Consider the following 14,312-nt stretch of genomic DNA (forward strand, 5'->3'; position numbering starts at 1 on the left):
TAAGGCAGTGAGCAAAAAACTTGCAGTTTTTGTTCACAGGCCTCCCCTTCCTTCCTCCCACCCACGGTCTTGAAGGGAGCAGCTACAGCTGACTGGGAACAGGGACCCAGCAGGCAGAGCAAGCAGCTCGCTGTATGCGGGCTCTCACTTGGGCCAGGTGCCCTTGCATTCACATCACTTAGCACATCCAAGTTCAGCTGATCTTGGAATGTTACTGGGACAAATTTAAACTGCTCTAATTAGAGAAATATAACTGAAATGCCAAAGCAAAATAAAAACTGGACTTGCCATTCTGGCCTGGAGATGCAGGCTTTACAGCCTCTTTACTCATTTACCTTGTGTCACCCAAACTTAACTGTGCTACATCTAGGCAAAATTCTCTTGTATCCCCCGAAAAAATGACACCCAATATTCTTATCCCAGGACCAGCATAATTCAGATCTTTTTTCTGCTCTTGCTATTAACTCCTTTTTTTACAAAGCAAAAAAAAAATAATAAACAAAAATGCCTGTCTCAGAAATCTACCCTACTAATTTCTCTGACAATGTATCTAAGTAATTAGAAGGAAAAAGATGGCTTGCTCGCCTCAACTAATCTGCCCTGATCATTTTCCAAATTAATCAAGAGTCCAGACAACCAATCACATGTTAGTCATATGACCAGGAAGAAGGACTTGGATTACAGTAGTGAACGCAACACTTGATTAAAATCTAGTTTTAAATTTAGCAATAGATTAACTTAATGAAGAAGGAGAGGGACAGAAGGACCAAAACAGTTGTACTCAAGTTACTTCAACTTATCACTAGCAAATTAATATAAATTAAAAATAAATTGATACAGCAGAATAGTAAATGAGTGCTAATGTCCATGAAGAGAGATTGTGTGCTGGACCCATCTCATGCTGCTGGGTAGACCACTCACCCTGCAGGACTGGAGAGGACAGGGACAGCTGCCTTCCTCTGCAGCTACATGCTATCCATCAGGGCTGGAATTTCCATCAGCTTCTACTCTGCACTCCATTTCCTGTTTTCTCCAGTTCAAAGCATTTTAATGTGTGGACGGGACTTGTACCAATCTTGAATTTACTATGACGCAGCCTGGCACAGAGCTACAGCAGCTGTTGGCTCCTGTCATTAAGAATGACCTCAGAGTGAGTGAGTGTTTCATCTTCAGCATCGTATCCTAGGTTATTTTCAAGGCTGCTAACTATTCCAAAAACCTTGGTCAGTTCAAAATCCGAAACTCACACAGCACACTGAAAATGAACACAAAGTGCTGTGTGGCACTACTACAGAAGAGCAGTCTTACCGTTCCTCAGACTTGGCCTCTCAATGCTGGCTGCAGTTATGCAGAAAACAAACATAAAAACAGCATGTAAAGCCGTTGGGCAAAAAGATGTTTTCCTTGCAGGCAGCTACTATAAAGTTAGATCTGGGTAAAGTTGTTACACAGCTGCATTTCCCACAGTAAGGAAGAAGTGTTGCCACATAGCTAAGATTTCCTCTTTTACATGACTTGCAATTTAGACTAGGCCTGTGTTTCATGCACAAAAAGCAGTAATCTCTCCATCACTGCAGCTACAAAAGCATGCATGAATGTGACTTGTTACGTATGAGTCAAACTGTTCGTACCATTTTTAACTGTAGGAAGACTCTTAAAAAAAACAAAAAAAGATCATCACTTTTATGCTTAAACATCAATCTTTTGGTTAGTCGGCACATTTCTCACTGACACATGTATGCTCTTATTCTTCCACTGCAAAAAGGCAGCTGAGACTTTCAATCTCAAAAGTATTTAACAGAATTAAGCAAGTATTTTCCATTTCATAGAAAATGTCTTCCCCTTGTCAGTAACTCACAATTTGCAAATCCATTCCGAAAACCTAACTTGTTACTTCTTCAAGGTAGGCAAGTATCTTTGTGTTTGTGTATAAAGACGACACCTCATTGCATTTTCTTTCCAACTACTTCTGTGTAGCAACCTGAACATTTAATACATATTTTTTTAAAGAAATTTGAGTAAATTTATTGTATAAAATTATGGTTGGCATGGTACAGAAAAGTTCCTTTTAATGCACATTTCCCATTGACTTGTACACAAATTTTACAAGTATCAAGCAAAATGCAAAAGGTTTAAGAACTATTTCCATACTACAAAAGTGTTCATATAGTGAAGTTACTCTTGTTACAAAGTGTCATGGAAATAAAAGCATTTCAAAATACATATTTGGGAAATGTTCTTTAATAAACAACACGACCTTAAGTTAGTTTAAAAAAAAAAAACAAAACAAAACAAAAACAAGAAGAGATAACCTCTTGAAAACACTATTGTTGATTTAGCAAGATAGAGCAAAGTTTGGAACATTTATTCAAGGATCGTTCTGTTTCAAGAAATAAAACACATTTTAAATGTTTAGTTAAGGAAGGGCTCAATCATACTACGATGACAATAACGCCATCAAAAAGTTATCTGGCTCTCTTGTTTTCACACAGGAGCTGTCAGAGGCAGAGATGTGTAAATGAACACTTCCAGGTATATGCGGATTGCCTTTAAAAAGAACAAACAAACGAAATAAAAATGATAAAAGAGGAGACAATCTGAACATTGTTACGTAACTTGTTTGGTTCCTTAGGTCGCAAGACCCATGAACAGCTGTCCACAAAGGATAAGCATTTGAAGAGCAAAACTGAACTTCACTACCAAGGACTGCTTAGCTGTCGAGTTACCGTACATCCTCGCAGTAAGACTGCCAAAGGCTATCAAATCTCTGCTTCCCAACTACCTTGAAGACTTGCTGCTCTCCTGCTATACGTCACAAGGCAAGAATGCTTGGACCCTACAAACAGCCTTACAAGAAGGAGGCACAGTTGTGTTCTGTTAGAAAATAACACAGTCTTGAAGACTGAAAGCATCCTATAAATCTTACACAAAATAAATACAAAATAAGCAATACATTGCATCGTTTCTGTATCAGATGACTCGTGGTTGTTTGAGCAATTGAATGTTGGCATGTGTATCTACAGAAAACACACATACAAGATGTCACCTTCAGGTGCTGTTGTTTTCCTTTTACCTGCACAAACATACACACACATACACACACAAAATACTATCAGGTTATCTAGTCTGTTCAAATGCAGTGAAAAAACAGTCCATAGCACATGTAAAAGGAGCGTTATCTAATACAGTGTTGTCTTGCAAAAATGGAGTCAGAATTCCTGAGCCTCAGAGACATTACTATTTATTTTTCCAAAGAAAACCCCTAGTTCTCATTTCTTCACTCTGATGAAATTTATAATAGATTGCATCTTTAAAAAAATGTAAAACTTGTAGAAAAAAAACATATCAACTGATTTTTAAAGCTTCTTAACGGGAGGGAGGGATTCACTTACAAAATAAAGGCCACCTTCATGTAAGATTAGTCTGCTATTATCTCATTTTGTATTTGAGGGAGAGATTTAGCTCCCTGGTCTGGAAGCCTTATTATATGCAGGCATGTGAGCTGAAAAACACCATTCCAATTAAACTATTTATAAATAGGATTAACATGGAACAGCCCTTTGTTACAATCACCAAGGTGGTAAAACCAATGCAACAGCTGGTTAATTCTTGAAGTTTCCTTCAAACAGAAGCTCCTCACTGCAATCTATTATAACATCTGCACTTTCCCTTTTCCTTTGCATATTACACAGTGTAACTTAAAATGTTATTTAAGAGCACTTCAGTCCCACCATGTAGGATTTAAGCTTGTGTGACTACATATGCATGGCTCTGCAACATTTTCAGTGACTTACAAAAATACATTCAACCAAAAATTTATATAGGGTTCTCTCCCCACCCTCAACCCCTGAAATCAAAAATGAAGGAAAAGCCAAATGGTCCCACCGTTACCAAAATAATACACTCCAAGGACTGGAAGCAAAAGCACATTCAAGAATACTGTACATAGAACTGCATACTTTCTCATTCATCTTTATCAGTAATAAAGTTCTACTGTATATAATTATTCAGCCTTATAAATAATGCTAAGCAGAAAAATATTTACCTCTGTGCTACTTTTCTCAGTTTATAGAAGCATTTTTCTGTTTATAGGAACAAAGAAAAAAAACTAAAGTGCAGACTACAGGCCATGATAGGCATAATAAATGACCAAAGGTGCAGCCAAACTTGCATTTACATCTCAAGTTACTTCACCGTGTTACTTTTCTTGCTCGAAGTCACCCCGTGTGCAATTCAAGAGCTGGTCAGTTGGTTTGTGCCATAGTACAACCTGTAACCATCTGAAATATTATTTTAAAAGCTAGTTGAATTGTCCATAGACATTTCTAGGCAATAGCTTCGGTTCACAAAAACCTTATTTTATTAATACTTGAAATCACACAATATTGACACCTCCCCCAGAGAACGCCACTGTCCTTTTGTTGCAGTACGTTGTTGAACCGCTGATGCTTGGCTGGCAGTCTTTAACAAGAGATGTCTTCATCTCCATCTCACACGCTACAATAGCTGCATTCAGTTCCACTTGAGCTCGGTGAACAACATAAAACATAAGTCCTATGCTTATAACAATCTGCAAATAAAACAAAGGAGTGATGTAGGCCATATCAACTGAATACAAAGCAACTGTTTTTAATGAAAGAGTAAGTCATCAGTGTAAAGACTCATGGAAGCACCTACTGACTTAATGCTTCAAAGGCAACATATTGAAAAGGGAAATGAGCTAACAAACAAGTCAACACATACTGCTACTAGCATACCAACAAAAAGAACAAAAATTCTATAGAACTTAAATATGAATTTGAATTAAAAATACAGTTTGTTTCTTCCCACTGACATTCACGTACTTGTAAGAAAGCAATCGCTTTGCTGCATCTCTTAGCAAAAATAACTCCGCACAGAAATGGATTGATGGCAGTGGAAATCACAAGAGCTGTTTCCATGTACCCTAGTGAATAACAGGTTAACATTTTAATGGTTATTAGCAATTTGCCAAACAGCAGAGGCAGAATGATGTAGAAAAAAGGAAATAAAACCTCTTGTCTTTCCCCCATTAGCAGGGAAGATAGCAGAAAGCAGCAGCGTTGTTGTGCTTCTCAGAGGTCAGGACAAAACAGGGCAGAACCACAATTTCTGAACAACTTACAGCAGCTTGTACTTGGTTTCTGGAGGATGGCTCTGGGGATGCTTTTTATTTTCTTAAGGAGGAAATACTATCTAAAAGTAGGACTTTATTTTTTTTGCTCTGAATTGTATTACTAAGAATTTTTAAAGTTTCACCACTAAAATTAACAAGAATAAATTGGGATACATTTTGCTTAGAAGTTACATGTTCAAGGACATTAGCATGGACTACATTCTCCAGAGGCAGCCTTTGGTTTCAATAAAACATCGGTTACTGTTTTCAGCACAGATCCTCCTTTAAAAAAAAAAAAAATCTTCAAAGAAAATAGAGCTGTCTCATAATGACAGTCCCTTTAAAAGCAAGTAAATTATTCTGCCTTTTTAAAAAATGTTTTAGGAAACCAACCAGAATCAGCAACAAGTATGATCAGTATAATTGCAGCTGGAAGGCATATGGGAGGTCTTGAGCCCAACCTGCTGCTCAAAATGGTGTCAGCTGACAGATCAGACCAGGCTGCTCAGGACTTCTATACAGTCAAGTCTTGAAAACATCCAAGAATGAGATCTCACCATGTCTCTGAGCAGCCTGCTCCACTGCCTGCGATAAAAGCTATTCGTTAAAGGCCTCAAAAGGCTGCTGATGTAAGAGTCAAATATACACTTGCAGACATCATGTTCTGAGCACACAGGAAAAATCCTATTCTAAAAGCTTACCCAAATATTTAAACCTTGACAGGTTTGAGAAATGCTACTAGCAGTAGGCTCACATTCCCTAGACAAATCATTTAAAAATATATACATGTTGGCAACCATGAAGTATGATTAATTTTTACAGCTGTTTACTAAATCAAAGTCCCGTCAAAGCCACACAGCCAGGCAAAGCACCAGACAGATGCCTGGGAGAAACTGGGAGAACACAAGCAATTTCTCCACTAATGGACTCACTCAGTCAGCTCTTATGTACAGTTGTCAAGGTGGCAAGTACATCTATTTGGACATTCAGCTCTTTTAGCTGGTGCTTACCTGACCAACAGTTAACACTACAGTGTCATTTTAAGAAATCTTAATGGGGAAGGAAAAAAAAGGAAAAAAAAAAAAGAGGAAAGACCACTAAAAACTGCTAACCTCACTGTTCACTTGAATTGTCTGTAATTGGGCAGAACAAAGCCCAGTTCTTTGCTTTAGCTCCCACACTGCTACTCGTCTCTGCTGTCTCCAAATTTCACAAATCTCTCAATTTCCAGCTGAAAAAACCTGCAAAACCGTTCAGCTCTGTGGCTTTCTATGCCATCTCTGCTGACATACAGTTGCCAGCTGTGGAGCATCAAGGTTTAGTGGGCAATAGTGGTGGTAGATTGACAGATGGACTACATGATTCTAGAGGTCTTTTTGAACCTTAATGATTCTATGATTCTAACACATAAAATAACATTTCACAACCAAAACATAAGTTGATCAAGTAAACACTGACTTTCAACCATATGCATTGAGGTTGCTTACTTGACAATCACAAAGGCATTTTAATACTCAAGCCTTTTTCATTAAACCTTTTAATTACATATAAATGTTTAAGAATGTTCAAGTTACAGGAGAGTGATGGGTTAAAAGGAGTTAGTTTTGTATATCAGTGTTGTTAAACATCAGCTTTGTGATTGTAAACACTGAGGAAGATAAATGACTGCAGAATGAACTAGAAATCAGCAAACCGTATCAACTGCTGGTCAAACACAGCGTGGAAATGACAACACTGTCAGATGAGGTTTTAATATATAATCTTGTTCTGATATATTCTTCACCTTTATGCTTACAACAGTCTTCAACTTAAGGCTTGTCCCCAGGATTTACTGACTAATTATTTCATCAGCAAAGCTCATGAAAAGGTACTAGACGCATCTCACAAACTCGTTTCCATGCAAAAATAGGATATTTTGATTGAGGCATTAGTAATATTATATTTCTACAGCACCTAAAGACCTAGCATAATTGTGAGAGCTCAGTGTCAGCAGTGAACATGGCACAGGTTCTGAGTTTAAGAAACCAAAGCACGCTGCTTTACAGCTAAGAGCCCATTTTCTTCAGTGTAAGGGTGCTTTAACGGTCTAAACTTCAGCAACAGATTACTACAGAGGGTAACGGGACAGAACTTGGAAAGCACCAAGTAAGTTCCGTTTTGTATCACATGAAGTATGAAAGAATTAAAAACAGAAGAAAACAAAACTGAAGCAAAACAGTACATTGGAAACTCATTTGTCTGGGTTATCAAGCGGTCATTACACACAAATCTATGAAAAATTAGTATCATAGGCTTTACACAACCTAGTGATAATACCAACATTATAAATCAAACACTTCTAAATCCCCTGCTACTCGGCCACAGTTGCTTAGCTCTCAGACTACAAGAGGTTGGCTGCCTCAGACTAAGCTGTCATTATGTCTCCAGGCGACAGCTCTTAACACTTAAACAAGCATCCCTTCAAACCTCCTGCAGCCCACTTCTTTTAGAGTGGAAATGATACAATCTAAAGAAGAAACTGCAAAGCTAAATCTTTGTACGCCTCATACACATTTCGAGGAGCACACACTCTCCGAAGTAAAGATTCAATTACTTGAAGAGGCAATGCTACAGGAGTGAAGCTTCCCTACTATCTCCAGAAGCAAAATTCTACTTCAAATCTCATCGGTACAGAAGATGAGCAAAAAAATGAAGGGATCAAAATATACACTGAAACTGAAGACTGTATCCTATACTCACTGCTTACCAAAAAAGTCATAAAGAGAGTCATAATAGCAACATTACTGATCTCAAAGTTTATGAAAACCGTTGTTTTCACGTACCTGTAAACTGAATATAAAATAGCCACTAACACTTTGTTCTGCAATCACATCCTCCATGGTGCGCAAGGTAGTTCCCAAGTATGAGTTCAGGAGCTGAGTAGGAAGCAGCCCAACTGAAGAAGCCATCAGGTAGTTGGGCAGCGACAGATCTGTAACCTAAGTTAAAAAGAAATGCGTAAGAAGCCATACCGTGTCAACACAACCCACATGCACAGCCAACTACACTACCTTCCCTAGAATCACAGAATGGCCTGGGCTGGAATGGACCTCAAAGACCATGAATCTCCAAACCCCCTGCCATGGGCAGGGCCACCAGCCTCCCATTTAATACTAGACCAGGTTGCCCAGGGCCCCATCCAACCTGGCCTTGAACACCTTCAGGGATGGGGCATCTATGCCAGAAAACAAAAATAATTTGTTCCTTCACTTAAACTTTTCACTGTCAGTGAACCTACAGTGATACAACAGAACGGTATTGTGGCTAGTTTTCATTTTGTCTTTTTAAATTTACTGTATTTTATTTTGCTTCATCTTACATTATACAGCATCTCTGCGCAAGTCTTTAACTAAGGATGTAATCACAATGTTCATTTAAAATATTTACTTCTTTATAGTGAACAGAGCCCTGCAATTCATGAGAATTTCTTGAAGAAAGTATTTTATCAAAAGTGAAAGCCTAAAACAAAAACTGATACAAATATAACCTGTTTACTTTGGGTTTTGCACATACAGAAGCAAAAGGCAATCGTTCAAAATTTTGCTGTATTAAATATGACCTAGGTAAACAGAATGGCAGTGTGGCAGGCCAGGCAGATACAATTTGCCTCTGCAGAGGAAGTTATATAGCTCATTAAGATATATACCAATTATACAGAGATATACAATGGCTGCTCTGAAAGTAATGTCTCCTATTAGTTGGCCCACAAGAGGAGAGGTAGATGGTGGTGGTATGGCAGTAGAGGCTGAACCTTCCCACCAATATTCTGTTACATGTTGTTGCCGTTTGACAGATGGCAGCAGAGTCTGACAAAATGGCATCTGAGACAGAAGTGCACATAGAGCAAAGGTGTGTCACTGAACTCCTCTATGCAGAAAAAACGGCATCCACTGACATTTGATGTTTACTGAACATTATGGGGACCAAGAAGTGCTGAGCACAGTGAGGCAGTGGGTGGTGTGTTTCAGAAGTAGCGACAGTGACATGAAAGACGAGTCACATTCCAGTTACACACTGCTGTCACACCACAAAATGAAGAGCATCTCCATCAGCTCACCCACGCAAATTGGAAGACTACAACGTGGAAACTGTGTACAGAACTGAATATGACCATCAGTGTATTGGAAATGGTGGTAGCAATGTTTGAATACTGCACAGTTTGCACCAGGTAGGTCCCTCTTGTGCACACACAAGAACAGAAAGAACACCATAAGCAAGTTTGTCAAGACCTACTTAATCAATAGGAGGCTGAAAGTGACAGTTTCCTGGATTGCATCATTACTGGTAATGAGACACGTTGTCCCCATTTTGAACCTGAGTCAAAATGACAGACTGAGGATATGCAAGTTCCCCATCTAAGAAAAAGTTCGTAATGCAGCTCTCAGTGGTTGAAGTGATGAGTACTGCCTTTTGGGATGGGAAAGTGATGATCCTTCTGGATTTCCTGGAACCCAGACCATCAAATCTGATAATTACATCATGACATAGACCTAGCTGAAAGCTCAAACTTCCAGAGTCAGGCCAGAGGAGGAGACAACTTTTCTACTGTAGCACAGTAACACAGGCCTCATACCAGTCTGAAGACCATGGAACACTTGGCCAATCTTAGCTGGACTATCTTACCACACTCATCATATAATCCAGATTTGGCATCTTCTGACTCCCACCTGTTTGGGCTGATTAAAGATGGACTACACGGGCAACCTTTTCCAAGCAATGACGCCATCACAGTAGCTGTGAAACAGCAGGTTACCTCTGTTGGCATAGATTTTTTATGACTGCAGCATGTAAGCCCTTGTTTATCTCTGGCAAAAATGCGTACCTAATGGTGGTGCTGAAAAATAGTGAACTGTAGCTGAGAATTTCCTTCATCACACTGTGTTATTGCGCTCTTGTATCTGTTGTAGTTTCCATGAAAATAAGCAGGAGACATCACTTTCAGAGCAACCCATGTAGACAGGCATCATGAAGATTCTCGGCCAAAGGTATTTGGTATTTGATTAGTGAACAAAACAATACACACAACGATAGCTTTTCTTAATCTTTTCTGGAAAAAAAGATGACGAATACTTTAAGATATTTTCCCCTCTTTTCCAAGAAATTTCTCTTCTTTATCGGTATGGGGACAGTTTACATTGTACAGTTTACATAGCTAATTCAGTACAGCAACCACTGAGAAATTTTAAATTCAACATCCAGGAGTTCAAAACACATTTATAAAGGAAAATGAAATCAGAAGGAGACAATGGGTTAAAAACAAAATGACTATGAAAAAGGTCTGATGCATTTTCTAGACAATTCAGTTGATCACATAATAGTAAAACAAGTACTAATTAAGAACAGCTCCTAACGCTGGGAGACTACAAGATTACTGACCTTGAAAGTTTTATACAATGTTGAAGACAAAAGAATAGCAGCAAAGTTACTGACTTCATCATACTATTCTTAAAATAAACTTTGATTACTGTGAGAGTCACACTGTTGGATTCTTGCAGCTCTAAGCATTATCAGAGGAAAGTTTCGGGGAGAAGGAAGGGCAGTGGAAGAGGAAAATGCAATGAAGCATAAAGATCAAGAGTAATTCACTGGAACAAGATCCAATAAGGTGATTCCAATCTTCACTTTGCAAATGACAGCTCCCATGGACTTAAATATATAACAGTAATACAAATAATAGATTTCTCACTCTGTGCAAGCTTAATGTAGATTTGTAATGAAAAAGCACTACACAATCATGTCAGAACTTCATAATTGACTGATACTTTCAAAAGATTTGTTTTTTTAAAAAAAAAAAAACATAGTAATTTGGGCCATGTAATAAGGATGCACAACTGAAACTTCTCTTATTGCCAAGGGAATGAAGGAACTGCTATTAAAAGTCTCTGAAATGCTAGCACTGGGACAAGATTTCCTAAGTAGGACACTGTCATTAAATCTAATGGAACTGGGAAACTTCCAAAAACCGTTTTAACACTCCTAGGCACCTCTTTCATTTCTGAATATATATTAAGGACACACTAGCAGCAGAGGCACACGTTTGCAACTCTGATCTGTCCTAAAGTAACTGGTCCACAAAAGAGACTGCTTTCAAATGAAGGAGGGGCTGCCAGTGAACGTGCTGGATGGTGCCTTCTGCATTCCGTTAAGATGAAACCCAAGAAGAGGAGAGGAAGATTTTATTTGTGGGTTTTCGATCTACGCTGGTAACCCTTCCCCCAGAAGGGTCAGGAAAAAGATGGTGTCTATTGCTAAGTAACCCGACAAATTTTCAGTAAAACCTACAGCTTCCTTTATCTTTCCTTCTATAAAACTTCACCTGTCTTTCTAACTGCAGTCCACACTGCGAAACTGACACAGACTAACAGGACTCTGTATCTAGGGAGAGCTCATGTCAGGAAAAATAACAGTGAAATCCCAAAGCAAACATGAATACAACTGTGTAACAGGCCACAGCAATATACTAAAATAAACTAAGAACTAACTACTGTGGTAACGGGAGCGTTAGCCAGAAACTCTCCCACTGAGCTTTGGATAGGCTTTGTCTGATAAAACTTTGGTGCATTCTTTACAGCTGACCCCTTTGGTTCATTTCTGTCAAAAAGCACACTTCATGCCAGGACGCTGTTTGGGAGTCACATGCTTCTGGGGGATTCTCTATCCCGAATTTATGAATCCACGTGTTTCAGATCAGGTAGGTTTGGAAACTGACAGCAAAAGACAATTCCAATGGTTTTCTGTTCTCAAGAAATTAAAAAAAGTGCAGAATAAAAGAAACTGAATTATAGCTATCAACTTCCCAACAAAGAAAATAAGCAGCTTGCTGCAAAGCACATAACACTTCTGGAAGTCTTACTTCACCGAGCAGTATTCCAGAAATACTTACTCATACAATATTTCACTTATTTCTGAAAGCAGAGGCATACATTCAGGTACTAAAATTTCTAGTACACTTATATCTGCCACGCAATAGCCCTCTCAGAAAGGAAAAAGTAAGTTATAAATTCTGATCTAGGCTACACCAGGGACTGGAGATAATCAGACTGCACAAACCTAGCAGAAGAGATCCATTAGCTGGATGAGGTGATAACCTGCACGCTGTGCCTCCTTACAGACCTACCTTCAAAACATTCAGAGCTGCAAAGGGGAGAGGGCTGAACAAACTCTTCAGTTGGGGCTATCAGCACTGCCCTGGCCATGCTGGCAGCATGCTAGAGGACCAACAAATATGTGAAACCCACTTAAAAATGTACAAACATTCTTTCACCTTGCAGGTTTCTAGGTCTTCTAGAAAGGCACGTGAATACATTACTCCACTGCTCCCAACACTTAGTGCTTCCACAAACAGCTGCAGAATGGACTAAAGAAGCAAGGCTTTGGTGACTGGCTGGTGAGAAACAAACAAATTCCTGTTTCTTAAAAAGAAATCTTCTTCTTAATGCAGTTTGGAAATATGTGACCCTGTCACTAGTCAAATGCCAGAACACTCCCTTCCCTCCTTCTCTCTCTACATTCCCCTGCAATTCCCAAAATGCACATCATGAAACAAGGACTTGGAGAAACCCATCCATTCTCTCTCACTTGAAGTCTACCCCTTGTTCCTAGACCTCAATTGTCACTTCCTATATTCCCTTTCATTTTCTTTTCAGTTTACTTACGAACATGCACAAATAAAACAAGCATAAACTAGACTGCTGGAAAATTCAAGATGTTTACATTTTCTCAAGACTTCAGTTTACTGTTTTTTACTATTAAGAACAAATCATCTCAAAATTATTGCGTGAGCTCTGAACACAGGAAATGGGTGGATGGTTAGGATACCCAAAACCCCCTTGCATTTGAAGATTTAAATTAAGTCAGACTTCAAAAAAATCAGCACAGCTAAGTCTGCACTGATAGAACTCTGAATTCCACACTTAGCTGAAACCTCACTCTCTGTGAGAAACTAGGAATTCACCTAGATTTGATGCAACATCCTTATTTTTGGTAACGTAGTAGTTCACGTTACACGTTCTTAATTAAAAATTGAGCACTGTGTTTTATTTACTATGTTGTAAAGTAACAAATCACCCCATCATCAGCATAAACTCAAAATGGTATACTGCATGCCCTTCCTTACTTTCTCCTTTAAGATGATAAGAAAAACAGTAATACTGTATCTCTAAAATAAACTATGTAGGTATATTTGTCTAGAAGTAGGAAAGAAAAACAGGTGCTCACCAGCCTCAAACTGAGCTTACTTTTGGTGGTATACTGCACAGCTCCCAATCTGCACCTGACTTCTCTGCCCAAAACATGATGCCCCTTTCATATAGGAGGACTTTGTCCTCTACCTTCTTTCCAATGCAAACATTTGTACTAACTACTATAAAGAGCAGCTCAGGCAAAAGATGCCCGAAAATACAACCTGTCCTCCACTCTAATCGCTTCAGAAATATAGGTGCTCTAAAATCACTAAGCTCTCCCGTGCATTTTGCTACAGAGCATCCTGATGCATCTTTCTAACAGTCCTCAAAGTCCGAGAGCAGACTAATGCCACTGAAAAACATGCCTCAGAACCTGCCTCGACAGGGACGGGCGGCCACCAGAAGCGAGCAGGGGGTCGTTTCCCCGCCGCCAAAGAAACCCAGGGCCGCGGCTCTCCGCAGCCGGGACTCACCGCGAAGACGGCGTTCTGCAGCCCGAAGGGGATGGGCGTCAGGCGCGCCAGGGCCACCACCTTGAGCCCGCTGCCGCCCTCCACCACGCGGACGACGGCGCTGAGCGTCGTGCTGCCCTGGATCCTGTCCAGCGCCCAGCGGGCCAGCAGCCGTCGGCAGGCCACGTGCGCCACGAAGGTGCCGACGAGGACGCCCAGCACCATCAGCCCCATGCCCAGCACGAAGCCGTAGAGGTAGCCGGCGGCCACGTTGAGCAGGATGTAGCCCCAGCCGCAGGGGAAGGACACGACGATGAAGCCCATGGTGAAGAGCAGCACGCCGGCCAGACTGTCCAGGCTCTCCGCCCACAGGAGCAGGTCGCGCAGGTACTGGCGCACCAGGGCCAGCGAGGCGAAGCACAGGGCCGCTAGGACGCACACGCTGAGGCAGCTCTTGCACCAGCAGGTGCCCAGCAGGCAGCAGGAGCAGCGCCAGCCGCGGGC

At 40.1% G+C, this 14,312-nt stretch overlaps 1 protein-coding gene across 1 annotated transcript; it reads right to left on the minus strand.

Annotated features, from left to right (window-relative positions):
• Positions 1-1,999: 1,999 nt before the first annotated feature.
• TMEM64 (transmembrane protein 64) lies at positions 2,000-14,306 on the minus strand. Its single transcript, XM_003205171.3, has 3 exons — positions 13,830-14,306; positions 7,957-8,112; positions 2,000-4,570 (listed from the first exon to the last, which is right to left on the minus strand). Exons 1-3 carry the CDS (start codon positions 14,130-14,132, stop codon positions 4,376-4,378), a joined length of 654 nt encoding a protein of 217 aa, XP_003205219.3. The 5' UTR covers positions 14,133-14,306; the 3' UTR covers positions 2,000-4,375.
• Between the last annotated feature and the right edge of the window lie 6 nt (positions 14,307-14,312).

This window comes from Meleagris gallopavo, chromosome 3 (assembly GCF_000146605.3).
Source record: "Meleagris gallopavo isolate NT-WF06-2002-E0010 breed Aviagen turkey brand Nicholas breeding stock chromosome 3, Turkey_5.1, whole genome shotgun sequence".
Lineage (NCBI taxonomy): Eukaryota > Metazoa > Chordata > Aves > Galliformes > Phasianidae > Meleagris > Meleagris gallopavo.